At 41.8% G+C, this 15,868-nt stretch overlaps 1 protein-coding gene across 7 annotated transcripts in view; it reads right to left on the reverse strand.

Annotated features, from left to right (window-relative positions):
• SMOC1 (SPARC related modular calcium binding 1) overlaps positions 1-15,868 on the reverse strand; it is a 153,944-nt gene that overhangs the window by 24,867 nt on the left and 113,209 nt on the right. For all 7 annotated transcript variants that reach the window (XM_085548960.1, XM_085548959.1, XM_085548957.1 and 4 more), the window contains exon 7: positions 14,887-14,967. In XM_085548960.1, coding sequence (XP_085405086.1) covers positions 14,887-14,967 — 81 coding nt within the window. The remainder of the gene's footprint in view (positions 1-14,886; positions 14,968-15,868) is intronic.

Below are 15,868 nucleotides of genomic sequence, written 5' to 3' on the forward strand. Positions count from 1 at the left end.
TGGTCTCCCTCTCTCCTCAGCATTTCAGGAATATAAAGGGTACCTCAGCTCCATCACACGCAAATCCACACAACTGAAACACAAGCTAAAAACTTCTAAGTGTCGGCAAGTCTGACTCAAGCAGAGAGAAACTTGATCAGGAAGGAGCAGGAGGGGGATAAAGTCAACAAAAACTGAAAGGGAGCTCAAGCCTCAGCTGATATTTAAGCTGACTTCATTTTGCTGACAGATTTCACATCTGAAAAAAAGGCCCCGTGACTGTTCCCAAGCTGCGCCTGGACAGAGAACGCATTGAGCAGAGGGCTGTAGGCTCCCCAGCAAAGCACTCACAGCTCAGGGCCCCATGCCTGTGGGCTGCCTGATGGCAATTTGCACCTCGATCCACTGCTGAGGAGGAACGTTCTCACAGCCAGAACTCTCTGACTGTCATCGTTTTATGCAATAAGCAGAACAAAACAAAAACACCTCCTACTGAACAGATCCAGATTCCACAAATTCTTCTATCTAAATCCCGAAACTTCCTGAGAGCACACATTGAAACTAAGATCTCTCAAGTCCGTTGAGTCTTGCGCAACTAGTGCTAAAATTGGCTTGGGATAAAAATGTCAACATTTTGTGCGTATTTGTTGGGACAACATGTATCACTTTTATTGAAATGAATAAAGAAAGGAAAGAAAGTAGCCTCTTTTAATGAGTTAGTACCTGATACTATATATATATTTCCAGTGAGCAATGTAAATTACATGAAGAATATATGTATGAACTGAAACACACAGTGTTTGTACTATGCCATGAAAATGGCAAGAATTTGTCTGTGCATATTAAGATAAATGCGTGGGAATGGAAGTCGTGGCATTATGTACCAGAATACAGAACTAATTGCCAGCCACTCCTTTTTGAAAGGTGTTCAAAGGCTAAAAACACAATGCACCTTGCTCAGTATTGTTCAGCTGCCACCAAACAGATGTAACAATGCAAAACCCACCACTGTCATTGGTTTTCAGTGGTCCGATGCTAGCAATCATAACACCATAGCTCAAGTAGCAGAGAGATCAGAATTTTCTCTTTGCTAGTATGCATATGGAATTAGTCACTATGAAAGCTTCATCTATTCAACTGCACCCTGAAGAACACCAAACAGCCACACTGTGGCAAACCAAGGGCCCAACTTATCACTCTCTCATCTCCAATTGTGGCCAAAAGCAGGCACTTAAGAGGATAACAAAGAAACAGGACGAGCATACCGTTATTCCTCTAACATATACTTTCAATCTCAACAACTTGTGCATCAGAAACTTGCAGAGAGGGATTTTGAATTTAGAAAATTGCTATAATTTTTTGCTTCCACCAGTTTGCCACATCCCTCCTCATAAACTTTTACTGACTGTGACACCCCACAGCTAGTTTTTGGCTCAACTGCATATTGTGTGTGCAACACAGCACATACTTTGGTGTGATCTAAACCTGGCTCCAACCAGTTTTGTTTGCTGACCCTGGTTCTTCTGAAGGATGGGACAGTTAACAACCAGTTGCAGTCTCTCCCTCCCTGCCTCTCACCACTTTATAGATCCCTGCTTCATCTCCTTTACATGCTGAAGAGTCCCAGCTGACCTAGTTGCTCCTTCTCTGAACCTTCTCCAGATCTACTCTATCCTCCCTAAGCCAGAGGGGATCAAAACAGCAAGTACAGTGACATTAAACGGTGGATCTGACAACAGCCTTGTGGAAAGTTCCTTTGGTGCCATATGTCTAGCAGGCAGAAGGCAGAATTAACTAGCACTAGCCCCTAGAGAGGCTCTTTCCTCCAAGCTATCACTCTAACAGCACTTAATTCCCTTAAAAACAAACATGAGTATTAATAGCAAGGGTATATTCCAACAGCCAGCAAAATCAGCTGGGAAATCCGTACCATCAGCTTCCCCAGCATGGGACCTGGCATGAACCACGCACATTGTCACACTAAAGACAGCCTCACTGGTAATAAAGGAACCATCGAATGCTACCCGGGCTCCAGCACACTGAAGTCAGCCCATTGCAGTCAGACTGCTTACTGGAAACTTTGTTGTTGCCAAAGCCAAGTTTACGGAGGGTAAGGAAAGCTTACGGCCAAGCTAGCTTTAATGCCAGGTATGAAATTAAACTGCCATCTCACAAAGCAGCACATCTTTATTGCATGTGCAGGGTACATATGCCTTGCTTGAGTTAATGGGGGTTGCAGGCACAGAAAGACCCAGGGAAAAGGCTTTCTTTCTTTCCTTCCCTATGTTAAACACAGAGAGGAATGTTTAAGACAGCAAGTCAGTGAGAGACAAACAGCCTTCCCAAGACCAACAATAACATCACACTTTTTTTTTTTTTTTTTTTAAAAGGCACTGTCACATTCCCTTTTTTCCTGCCATCCCTGCTTTGACTTATGACAGCCATCAGCCAAGTAGCTGAGTAGCACTCGCCAGCCTGCTTACACTGGGCTAACAAAACCTTTGAGTGACAGCAAATCCACCTTACAACAAATCCAGTGACAGTGAATACATGCACATACACAAGAGAGAATTGCTGCAGAAATAACCAATTTACTGTAACTGTTCAGCTCTAAAATGCTAACTTCCTGTTGCTTCTTAGTCTTGACTTCTTCTAACATTGAAACGTGTAAAAGTAGCACCTCTGAAGCCATGAGCTACTGCAGGAAAGCAAAGCTTGGACATCAGCAGTCCCAGTTATTTACACAACCATTGTCTCCCAGTAATGGTTTTCAGAGAAATACATGGTCAGATTTATAAAAAGGCCTCTCAAGCCCGGTCCCTTCAGTAGACACATTCAAGAATACTTCTAGTGTCTGCACAATAAAAATGATGGATGAGGTAACGGACTCATCTGTCTGTCTAATTAAATGAGATGCCTATTAAAGGGATGGGGTGTTTGTTTACCTTACAGAGTTAGAAAGGAGGGTGTCTAGCAGTATTGAACAGAAGGCTTGTGCTTGACAGTTCTCATGCTCAGCCTGCAGGGCTTGGCTGCAGCTGAAGCACTGCTCCAGGTCCAGGCACCTCCCAGCTGCCCAAGCTCACTGCTGGCAGAGGCAAAAGACCAAACACTGATCCCAGGGCTGCAAGATGCTGGAGATGGTTAGGGTGGGACACAAGGAAGATTCACCATTCAACCACAGTTATTTTTTGAATATTGCTCTTCTGTACTCAATTTCTTATTAAAAAATAATAATAAAAAAAGGAGAGTAAATATGACACTGCAACCAACTACCTTGGAGAGATCCCCACATCATCCTCAAGAGACAGAGTCCTCCTTCCAACTAAGGCAAAACAGAGGGTGTAACCTCCCTCCACGCTTCTCCCCAGCCTTAATGAACCTATGTGAATAGTCTAACTCAGAGCTGCTGGCTACCCCACAAAGAGGGCAGACTTGCATCCCTTTTTCTCTCTCTCTTCTTTTGACCAGAAATTCCGTCTGGACCAGAGAAACTTTTCCCATGGAGTTCCTACAAAAAGCTTCAGTTTTCATGAAGGAGCATTCATCAGAAGGGGAGGAAAAGGTCTTTTACTGAAAGATTCTTGACCAGCCCCTATTGTCAGCACTGCAGTAGAGACCTGACTTCAAAATACGGCTTCAAAAAAAATCACACACATATCTCTCCCAAATTTCCTTTGTTCAGCTTTGAGTCCCTCCCGCATCAGGAACCAGTGCAGTACAGAATAAAAGACAGCACTAGGGATATCTACTGCCAAGTTCCTACTCACATCCTGTACCAACCCAAAAGTGAGGACTGAGTGTCTTTTTGCCTCTGTTTTCCTGCCGGTGAAAGAAAGCATTTGCCGGTCTCTCAGGGAAGCTTAATTCAAATGGGGTTGATTTTTGTTTTGAATTAGCTGCTTGATGCATTGCTCTGGTGGAGAAGAGTAGCCTTGAATGGTTTACTTTAGCATATCCTCTGTACCAGCATTAAAGTGCATTCATGTTGCATAAGCGAGCTGTAATATAAACAGGGCTTGAGGCCACCCTAGAACAGGTGCCTCAGCCCAAATATGGAGCATACAGAAGCCGCAGGCAGAAAACACATTCTCACTCCTAAGGGAAAGTTCAGCACATGTTCTAACAGCAGCCCAAATCAGCATCCCTTCCACTTTGGAGGGGAAAGAGAATTGGAAAAGCCTTTGGTACACACAAAGGCTGGCAGAACTACCATAGCAAAGCAATGAATAGGCACCAGCTGCCTATCCCCAAAGCAGGGATATGGGTGGAGGAAGAGAAACAACCCCTTCTGTGTTTACTAGGAGCACAATGCCAGCTGAACAAACATGGCTCACGGGGACAGCATAAATCTCTCCTCACCTCTGTTAGTCATCAGTACTGCTACCCACTCCACCCTGTTCTGTCTGGGATTGTGGTCTTTCCAGGGTATTCTGGCTAATGTAAAAGTAAAGAAAAAAACCCCAAACCTTGCAGGTGCTTCCACACTGCACCACTTTAGCAGTCCTTGCTTTACCTTGGTTCTCACTCAATTTCATTTCTCAAGGCATAAACTGCAGAAGAAACAGAGGTTATTACTTGTTCCAGTATTGAACAAGTACAGTGTGAAGTTTCAACAGGTGGCTTGTAATTTTGCAAATGCATTGTTCCAAGTGGCTCATTAAACTTAAGCTATTCGGGAACACATCCCATCCCTGCCATTTTCATTCTGCTCAAAGCAGTAAAGCAGCCCTGCATTGTCTCCAGTGCAATGTGATAAGAAGTCTATTCAGATCTACCTCAAGCTTGAAATGATGAAGAAGGGCTGAAGGAGTGGAGCCTGTCTCACAGATCAGAGTGAACTTGATGAAGGTAGAAGCTGCCCTTAAATAGACAACATATGCAGAATCTGTGGGCATTACATAGTGCCCAGGTAGGAAGGGAGCCTGCTCCAGAGTTTCCAAACCACACAGGATTAAAGCTCCATGCGTGGCAGCTGAAAGCTACCTGTCCCGGCAACTCTTAGCTCTCCTTAAGACAGGGCTTGGAATCTTACCATCATCCTGTCTGTCAAGCACAGCCCGAGCTCTAGGACTAGGCACACTAGCAGAAGCATGGAAGGAAGAGGACAGTACTATTTTTTATGACTACAGTACATCGTCCTGGCAAAAATAGTTATATCATTTGTGCAACCATAAACAATGCATTAAACTGAGCTCTAATTAAAACCTAGTTCATTAGAGCATATTATAAGTTGTGCCATTCTCATATGAAAACAAGGGAAATGGGCACTACATACAATCACTGTGAGACTGTTTCCCAGTGCTGCAGGTTAAGAAAAACACGCTCCAGGAGGATGAAACTTTCTGTGAAACAGTTTTTCTGTACTAAAAGGGATCATCAGATGTGTCTTGCATCAGTTTTTGTAAGTGACCAGTTTGGCTTGCGGAACACAGCATCCATTTCGCAAATGAAAGCTCAGGAAAAGATTCAAAGTCATCTTGACAAATGATTTGCAATCAGTATGACCACAACTTACAAATACAAAGCATAATAACATGCAGAGAAAAATCCAGTGCATGGAAAGGAAACTACCAACAAGATAACACCTGGAAAAATATTCTCAGGAGCTCAGGTCGACCACAAAAAAGAAGTCTTCAACTTTGTGATGCTGCAAACAACACAGTTAGTTGTGGGATGTAGTGACAGGGGCCTCATGTATGAGAAATAGGCACTGATGACTTATGAGCCTTTAAATCAGCAGAGCGTCCAGCTCTGGGCAGTACCCTTATTGCGAGAGGTGCGCCATTTGGCAAGAGTGCATAAGAGAGCAAAGGGAACAGGCAGGGGTCTAGGAAACTTGATCTATGAGAAAATGCTGAAAGAATTCCATTTGTTTAGTCTAGGGATGACATTCAGTCTTCTGAGACTTAAAAGCTGTTATATTTTAAAAAATAGATGGTCATAGATCTTTTTTTTTTCTTCCCCGTGGGTATTTCAAGTAGCAGACAGTTTACTTAGAGAAGGGAGATTTAAGTTTGATATAAAAACACCCCAGCAATTAACAGTTTGCTCATTGGAGGAGCCAGAGGAATCACTATCCCCATTTCAGGCACAGGTTGTACACATTAGAGCTGCAGTTAGCTGGATAGGACCTTGAGCTCAATTGAGGTGGAACAAACCTCCTCAGGTCTTTTGTGCTCTTCTCACATGGGCCGATAAGCTCCAGCAGATCCTATATAATTGAGGCATCCCTCTCTGCAAACACAGCCTGAAGTCTTCAAGGGATTTGAGCTGCTTTAAGTTTCCAGACTTTGGGATCTGATCTTCCTAATGCATCTGGCTGCCACATACTGTATGACGGCTGTAGCTGTGCAGTACCTTTATGACAACAGCTTCTAGCATGAGCAGAGAAAGTTTAGCACCAAAATGGAGCACTGTTCAGCTCTTTACACCAGGATAGTTTCTTAGTAGTAGAAATGCTTTCAACCTCAGATACTGCTTTTGTGGCTTTGTGAGGGAGCTACCCAGAGTCCACGTTTTTTCTCTTGCAGCTCCTCTTTTTCAATTCACATTGCTTCCAAGCACTGCTGGCTTGTAGCATACCTAACTTTGAGATAAGCCACCTGTCTTTGAACATAGTCGTTCATTTTCTCCCTATTCTCCTTTCTTGCTGCACTCTTTCCATGCTGAGAAATGCTTTTCAATAAAAGCAAATCCATAGGTGTTTCCACTGGAGCCTTAACATTACTGGGAAACTATTTTTCACTTCCACACCTGTTTTTAATAGTACTTGGAACAACTACCATAGCAATTCTTGGAGAGTTTGCCTACCTCTGCTGGCTGGACTATACGAGCACAGCATTTTTACAGTATTGTAAGTGTATAGTTAATTATAGGACACCAAACAGAAAGCTTTTGAAAACTGTCACAGGCAGGTGAGAAATATTTCAGACTGGTCTACCCAATTAGAGTACCATTCCTCTTTTTATGCTACAGCTAGAGAGTAGGAGAGGGGATAGAAAGAGGCAGGTTTGCAATGTGATGAGTCTCTTTGTGTAATGATGCATCATCTTCTTCCAGCAGCATTTAGCACTTGACTAGGAAGCAAAGGGAACTGCCTCCAACAGGAGCACTAGCACTCACTGCTGGACACCTATCACGAGCCAGGCAAAATGGTCAGACTTTAGAAACACAATGACAATAGCGTATGGAACTCAGATATTTGACAAAGAAACAACTCAAAAGCCTGAAAACATGCAGCTAAGACACCTCTGAGTTGTACCACAAAACGTACTCACTGATCCCCATTGACCACTTAGGTTTGGTGGCCTGGAAAAATGCAAAAATGTGCGGATAACTAAGAGGCAAGGAACATGAGGATAGCAGCTTTTACTCATCCTCTCCATACAGAAATATACACAGCACTCTTACAACATAGCTCATAGTTCTGTTAACATGAGGCTGGTGAAAGAGAACACAGCTGACTTTTACCTCAAATGTTCTACACTGCTCCTGTACAAGGATGATCCTGCAGGACCTCGCACATTTCCCATCTTCCCTTGGTCTACTTACTGAATCTGACTTCTAGAATTTCTTTTCCATCCTGAAGTGGCAACAAAAGTAAGAAGCTTTCACAGGACAAACAGGGCTTTCCAGTGGTTCTGGAACACAGCTTTGCTTTCATAGCTCTATGGTGATATCCACAGCTTCCTTGTGCAACGCTGGGAGCAGCAAATACTTTTGGAGATGCTGTTCCACGTACCACTGAACCAATTTTTCATTCAGTTGGCTTCTTGCAATCCACACAGTTCCTCAATTTCATAACTGCCAAACCCTAGCAGAGCTTTTGGTTTTAGGAGAGGCTTAGTAAATCTGCGCTTTTCCAAAGGGAATGTGGGAGCTCAGAACCAGCCATTATTACCACTTCTCCTTACCTGTGGCTCTCTATACGTGCTATAATCTTTCCCTTGAAGTTGACAGGGACATTCTAAGAAAGGCAAGAGGGTGTGTCAGTGTCAGTACATGTAGTCTATCAGCAGGCATCCATGTATGCTCAAATGGATGCCTGAAGTGCAGATCCAAGCATAAGGCTGCACTAAATTGTGTTAATGTATACAAGGAGTAACTAGCTTCAGCAAGTGAATGTAATCCCTTAAGTTTAAATCATCTCCTACTAAAAAGCAAAACAAACTCCATAAAGTTGACCTCTCCTCTCTCCATTTGTCACTACATGTTTGGGCAGTGCCTGGTGCTGCAATCTATTTCCTTTCCTTTTCTTCCCAAATTTTTATCAGTTTAACCTAAAATGCATTTGTCATTTTTTGGTGTTTTTTTTGGTGGTGGTTTTTTGTTGTTGTTGTTGTTTTGTTGTTTTTTGGGGGGGGGGTTGCTTGGTTTTTTTTCTTACATCTTTGACACCTACTGCCCCCCTCCTACTGCTCCCTGTCCACTCTCTTAACTGGCAGCTGTAGTAGTCATGACTCCATGTCTAGAGTAATTTGTTTTCTTTCTTTGGGGGATAGGGAGGGGGGAGTGACTGAATTCTTTGGGAATGATTTATCACACAGCACTCAGGGGGAGCTTCATTTATTTGCCTAGCTGCATATGGTTTAACACCTATGGTTGCATGCCGCTTATTATACAATGTTATTTTTCCCACTTGTATACTTTGCACCTTTTCATAGAGCAGATTAACTGGTCCCCAGTGGCATGTTATTTATGACTTTGTTTGCTGGCTGTCTGGAAAGGGTCCTGGTCCTGCTCTCCCCTGCCTACTCCCTTCTTCACCACACCTGTCCCAACTGAGACTGTGGGAGAATCATACTCAGGTATGACAAATCAGACCTCCTCGGAACTTCCAAGAGGGAGGAAGAGACAAAGATCCCCCACGCAGCCATAAAGAGCAGTGGTTGAACCACAGATGAAGCAGGAAGGAAAGAAGGGATAGAGCAAGGGAAAAACAATACTGTGCATTACGTCTAACTCAGAAGAGAAGAGCACGGCAATTTGCAGTGCAAACTGAAGAGAATTATTAAGTTTTTGTGTAATACTCAATATCAGCTTCTCCTGATCTTGCTTCATTTTCAGAAACTAAATTAAAATGAATTCCTAAACAAAACCAACCACCTGCCAGACCACCAACAAACAAAACCCTCATTAAAAGGAAGGAGGAAAAGAGAGAAATACCATCAAGGTTTGAAGATTAATATTTCTGAGAGGTGGGACAGTAAAGTAACAGGTTTTAGCCCAATGCTTCTGACAGCTCAGAGGAGGACTATATTGGGAAGCACTGATGCAAGATGCAGGATGAGCCTGCAGACAGTAGAAAAGACAAAATCGTTCAGATCATGGTTCCTTTTCATGAACTCTTGTTCTAGACATCATGCCTGACAGCTATGGGAAAGTTCAAAAGACAGTGCTCCTAGGTGTTAAGCCAAGAGCAGAGGCAGGTACTAAAATGTCCAGCAAAAAGGGCTGCAGTCCACGTTAGGATGCCATCCCCCCACACCAAAATGCTCCGGTTCCAAAGTTACTGTGACATTTTATTCAGATGTCACTAGATCATATTTGTGCCAATCTACCTTCCTTTCTCAATCTATTTTCTGCTGAAGTTGAAATCACCTTTTGATTCCTCCACTTGGTAGCCTAACAACTAAGCAGCCACAGACTGTGGGGAAGAGCCCACAATTCTGTGATAAGACATTTGGATAGTAGCATTAATACAGTGGCATGGAGAGACAGTAAGATTGGAACTAACACAAACAGTTTAGGAGCAGCAGAAAGTAGGAGAAAAGCAGCAGGAGGAGAAGCAGAAACCCGTAGTCTCACATGTCTTTAAATAATGAGGTGGGGAGTGCAGTGTGCCAAGACAGGACAACTAAGGAATGTGGCTGAGAAGACAGAAAGGGATAAGCACAGGTGAGAAACTGCCCCCTTTGAAACAGTGCTTTGTGCTTTTCAAGAGTCTCATCTGAATCCACCTCCAGCTCCCTGGTCTCTGTACTGTTCCAAGTTTCCAAGGCACAAGGAAATTTGTTTCAACTCCAAATAACAATACATTCAATATGAACGGGTACAGTCTCTCCTCATTCAGGAAAGTCATATATGAGTTTTCAAGTTCCTTGAGCTTAGTCCTCACTACTAAACACGAAAAGCTTACTAACAAATCAAACATTTTTTTTTTGTCTACTCTTGGCTATTCTTGGTTTATCCCACCAAAACTGCCATTTTCTTCCTTAAGGACAAATCAGTAGTCTCTGCCGTGTTATATGCTGGTTGGCCTCACTCAACAATCTGACGTGGGAGGAACTGCATCAGTTCTCAAAGTAGGTGGCTTAAAAGCAGACTCCTTGTTAATGTATGGAATCCTAGCAAGATACCATGTGCCTAAGGACACATGAGTATATTTCTCCTTGGAGCAACCCACTACACCTGATCACTAGGAAAGTCATGTAGGAAAATGGTATCACTTCCCAGATGAGTACTGGATGAAGCTACTGCAGTGTGCTATGTAGGTTTTGTCACCCGGGTCATTCTGTGATTCTGTGAGATTCTTGTTTTCACAGCTCCTTTACACTTACATCTCTTGTATTCTAAGAGCTCCAACCAGCAGAAAGCTCCATCATCACTGGAAAGCTGTCACATCAGATGCTTACATGATGTCTGAGTGCCAGAGATGAATAGAATAGGCCATGTGGAGCTGGCTCCCATTCAACAAGCAGGATTTTGAAATAAACAGCTACTATTATTTTTTTTAAAAACTAGGCACACACAAACCTGTCTTCAGCTGCTAACCTTAATGTATTACTCATTCTTCCTCTTCAATAACGTCATGTTCAAAACCCCTGTGACTACAGAATATTTACTTGAGGCTGCTACTGCTGGTTTCTCTAGAGCTGTTTATTTTTCCATGCATGAGCTCATTACATCACTCTGTGGTTTTCTTAAAGGTTGTCAGGGTAAGCTGGATACAGGCTGGAATCTCCTGCTAATCAAAACCAAATCACTAAGTAGCACAAATGAACTTGGAGATAACCCAACTCTGGAAATGAGGAACAACCATGGATTCCTCATTCCATGGAGATGGGGTGCTCCCAAACAGTCTGCCATCAGATTTATATTCTTGGAAGCCAGACTCATTATCAAGTGCTTTCCTAGAGTAAGAACTATTAAGGAAAAAATCAGTTGGATTTCTCTAGGCTGGAGTATACTGGGAAGAGGAGGTAGTACAACTTTGATTACTTTGAAAGTAGCATGAAAAGGTAATCCTACACATCCTGATTAGGGAATGGCCAATGCAAAGGTCCTGACTGTATCTCTTCCTGTCCTGGCATCATTAAAAATAAATGACACATCTCAAAGTCAAGTATTAAATAATAGGCTTAGTTTGGGGGCTGCATGTGTGCGCGTGCACATGGGTGCACACAGTTGGAAAAGGCAGAAGTCAATTCAAATCAAACAAACATCAAAATATTTTTGTCATTTTGCCACAGCAAACAAAATATTTTGTGTTGATCTGAGGTTCTCTTTACATTCAAAAAGCAAAACAAAAATAGTTAGTAAAATGTACAAAAGAACCTATCTCCTACTCAACAGTCTAGATCTCTAGCCAAGATATTTCACCCTGCATCTCACCCCAGTAGGAAGGAGATCTAGCCATTTGGAAGGCAGACTGGGATAAAAGCACTGGCAGTCCCTCCTAGCAATGTTGTTCTGCCTAACACAGAAAAATTCACTGGCAAAACATTTGGAGATATATGGTATCTCAGTCAAGTACTCTAATCAGCAGGATAGAATAGTTCTGATTCTCCTGATCCCCAGCATATTTAATATTTACATAAATCATACAAAATGTCAATGCTCCAAAACAAAGGCTTTTTCAGGAGAAGCTCTCCTGCTCATCTACGCTAAATGGAAAGTAGAACACTTGGATTTCAAATACAGCTTGTGTAAGATACATGTAATATGGGTATTTTCTTTTAGGAGGAAGCAGAGGAGTTACTAGTTCTGAAGTGCTCAACAATCTGCTGGTTGGTTCATCCTGAAGGGATGCAGGAAATTCCAACACAGACTTCTTTCACTTCTGCTATCTCACTAGCAAGAAAGAGTCCTATCCAACCCTTCTACCAAGATGGATACAACAAATTCTGCACATCTTCCATACTTCCTCACTTGCATCAGGTATACAGCCACATAGACATTAATGGATGCAAGGCCCAACATAGGACAAGGCACAAAGTTTTGCTGGGAAGTGCTACTAAAAACAATGTTAGAAGTACTGCTGCTCTGCTCACTTTTCTTTGGGACAGTTAAAGGATTGAAGAGAATATTTCTGGCTCCTCAGCCTTTTCTTCCTTGCTCCTCCTTTTTTTACCCCACTATACAGACTCAGGAACACACCACAGACTTTTCAGCTAAAGGCAGCTGAAAATATCTCTAAAATGGATGGTTAGGCAAGTGACTTACTCAGAGGTTTATCGTAGAAGCCTTCACTGAAACACAGTACTAACCAGAAGAACAACAGCAAATTACAGAGACTATTTGTCTCAATACAGCAATTCTTTCATTCTCCTCTCAGTCAGTATAGTGATGGCACTAGCTTTCCAAGATGTTCTATAGTAATCTTGGTCAGAAATCAGAAGTGTGTTGAGCATTTATATTTCAAGCTGCTAAGGAACAAAAGCAGTCAAAAGCATCCCCTAATTTTGCATGCCCATTCCATAACTAATGGACTAATCATCATCTTCATCCAAGAGAGATGTGAAGATATTAGAAATAATATTCTAAATGATAACCCTTCTTACTGGCCTTTGCTGTTCAGTCCCACCAACCCTATATTGTCTTTTAACATACAGGACAAAGGTCAAGAATGAAAGGTACCAAGGAGGGGGACTAGGTTTAGCTGGCTGAAAGAAAGACTAAAATAGGTCAGACCTCTTATCAGCTACACCATGGTCCCATTTTGATGAGGCAGCATTTCTTGATATCAATAACTCATTGTAAGAAACACAGACAACAGTGTGGCCTGGTGTGGAAAAACGGGTCTAAAACTGGCTGCTCAGACTCTTAATGAGATCCTACAGCAAATGAGTGTTAGGGCTACAAGAAAGGCTGAGTCAGATGAACCACACATCTCCTTTTAGCATGCTGCAGAAACCACCTGTTATGGAAATCTTGAATTTTCCAGAAGACCATTTATTTTTGATTTGTAGCTTGTACCCACAATAATCTTGCTCGAATACCAGAAATGACATCATAACTAATTGGAAAAAAAAATGGAAAATGCGTAAGCTCACAAAAGCAACTCTTTCACAAACAGAACTCCAGCTTACATGAGGCAGCTTCCTGAGGAAACATTTCAACAACATGAAAAGCAGCCTACTTTGGCTCTGCCAGGCCAAAGGGTGGGAGACAAGCTCTTGAGTAAAAGATGCTCCCACTCTTGGGTCAGTTTGTAGCCTATCAGAACCCATATCTGGGAAATCTTATTTTGATCACAGCTACTAGGTTTGCTTCATAACAAGAAAAACTGATCCCCAAGGTAGGTAGGACCTATTACATAGGATTTTCATATTAAATTGTCACCTTTAATTGCATTATTAATAACATGGTTTTGCAGGTAGCCGACAAAACACAAGCTGCTTTTGCTCTCCAGTGAAAAACATCCATAGAGAAGACTGTTAACTCTACTACATCTTCGGAAGCTTTTGGGCGATTCTCACTGGCAAGTTCCTACACAGACTACCCTACTGCAAAGCCAGTCAGGACGTAAGGCACAGAAGTCTTCCTAAAACTGGGGTCTGGGCAACACTGGATCTCTTCCTGCAAAGAGCTCTTCTCCATGTTGCAGCGAGACAACCATGATCTAGCCTTGCTTTCATTCTGCAGTGGGCAAGGGGCAGAGGGAGGCTAAAGGAATTGTAGAGGGCCATGAATGCTGTCTGGTTAATTCAGAAATACCATGTGACCAGCTACTTCAAGCCAACACAGTTTAACTGTTCCGGGGACTGAAACTATTCCAATAACTGTACCAGTAATACATTATTTTGTAAAATACATGCAATAGCAGCAGCTCCCATCGAAACCTCTTATGTACCTTTTACCTTCTTATATTCTTCCGTGTTAGTTAAAACATATCAGACAGAAAACACACTTACCTCATTCTCCTACTTTACTCTCCTTCAAGTTTCTTGTGATTTCAGTTACTTCACACAGTTACATGCTCATTTACAATCTTCCAATCCCAAGTTTTACACCTTAGCTTGATACCTTGCTGCTTCCCTCTTCTTCCATTCACATTCATACTTTTTTTTTTTTTTTTTTTTTTTCATTTTTTGTTTGTTTGTTTTGGGTTTTTTTTTTTGCTTGGATCTTCTCTCATTCTCTCTACTGCCCACAAAAATTCAATAATTATTAATGTCCAACCATAAGTAACTTACTTTCTCTTGTGAAATGTGACAATTTCTCTACTAAAAAATACCCCCTCCAGAAAAGAATCTTGGAAGTTACAAGACGACCCTCAATGGTATTTTCTCAACTGCCTAGATCAAATCCATAGCACAGATCTCAGAGACAAACACACCAATTTGCAAGACCACGAAAAACTGCTGAACAACAAAACAGAACAAAGGTGAAAACTGGCTGGGATGAATTTTCTGATGAAAATATTAGAGGTTCCCAGTTCTGGTTTGGGAAACAAACACCCCTTGGGGCACTTCTACAGCGGCCTTCTGGACAAAAAAAAAAACACGCTGTCTGAAATTCTTTCTTAGCCCGCCCTTCAAGTCCTGCAACGCAGATGCAGTCATATAGGTTACAACGAGAAAAGAACAAAACAAGAAATGAACATGAGAAACTGCAGTCTGGTTCAAAACAACAACAACTTTTTCTTTTTTTTTTTTTTTCTTTTTTTAAATTGAGTATTACCTGAATTCCTTATACTGGAGCTGTTCAGTTTGGAGTCTTTGATGACTAAGTGCTTAATCCACAGGGTGGGTGCTGTGATTTCTGAAAGAGAAAAAAATAACTGCCTTAAAGAAACTGGAGTAACTAGTGAGTACACATGGTCATTATTTACGAGGACAATGATTAATGATTCATCATCTTTGTAGATATCAGCTCATCCCCTGGTGAAGCTTCCCACCACATAAAAACCAGTATCTGTAAATACAACACAAGGTTATCTTGTTATCTTCACTTTCCAAAGGTTGCCTCACTACTGGCAAAATATCATTGCCTTCTAACTCCCTCTTCTTAGCCAAATTCTGAAGTCCATAGCCTTTCTCTTCAATATTTGTTGTGTGCTATGTCATATACTGGTTTCCACCAAAGCATATATGAAAACCAGACAAAAAAAAACTCAACCCAGACTTTAAATATGATTTTAACAGTCCAAGCATAATTGGCCACAGTTTTGTCAGATCCCTAAAACAAGCAACAACAAAACTCAAATAGGAAAGGAAAAAAAGAAGTACATTTTTGAAAAGACTTCAAACTTCTAGGGAAAATTTTTAAAGAAACAAGTTCTGGTTTAAAAAAGTCTTCTAATGCACTACAACCAAGATACCAAAACAAATTTGTGATACAGATGCTTAGGAGTTCATCCTCTGAAGTGTTACTGTCAATTTCAGAACCTGCCTTAAGCAGCTCCTTACAGAAATGACAAAACAACTGTACCTGAATAGAACTTACAGCAAAGCACGACTTGGTACCATAGAGTTCCTAAACTGACATTTTCAGCATCGACACTTGTAAGCTGAACATTTCCCAGTTTCCACAAGAACGTGTTTTACACACTAAATCCTGGAGTCTGTCTTAAGAAGTTCCTCTGAGAAGTTTTTACAAAACTTTTCCTGCTGTTTTTTTGATATTTACGTGGATCTGCTCAGCGAGGGAGAAGCTGGCTGAC

This window comes from Coturnix japonica, chromosome 5 (genome assembly GCF_054131305.1).
Source record: "Coturnix japonica strain WE chromosome 5, WE-NBRP24, whole genome shotgun sequence".
Taxonomy (NCBI): Eukaryota; Metazoa; Chordata; class Aves; order Galliformes; family Phasianidae; genus Coturnix; species Coturnix japonica.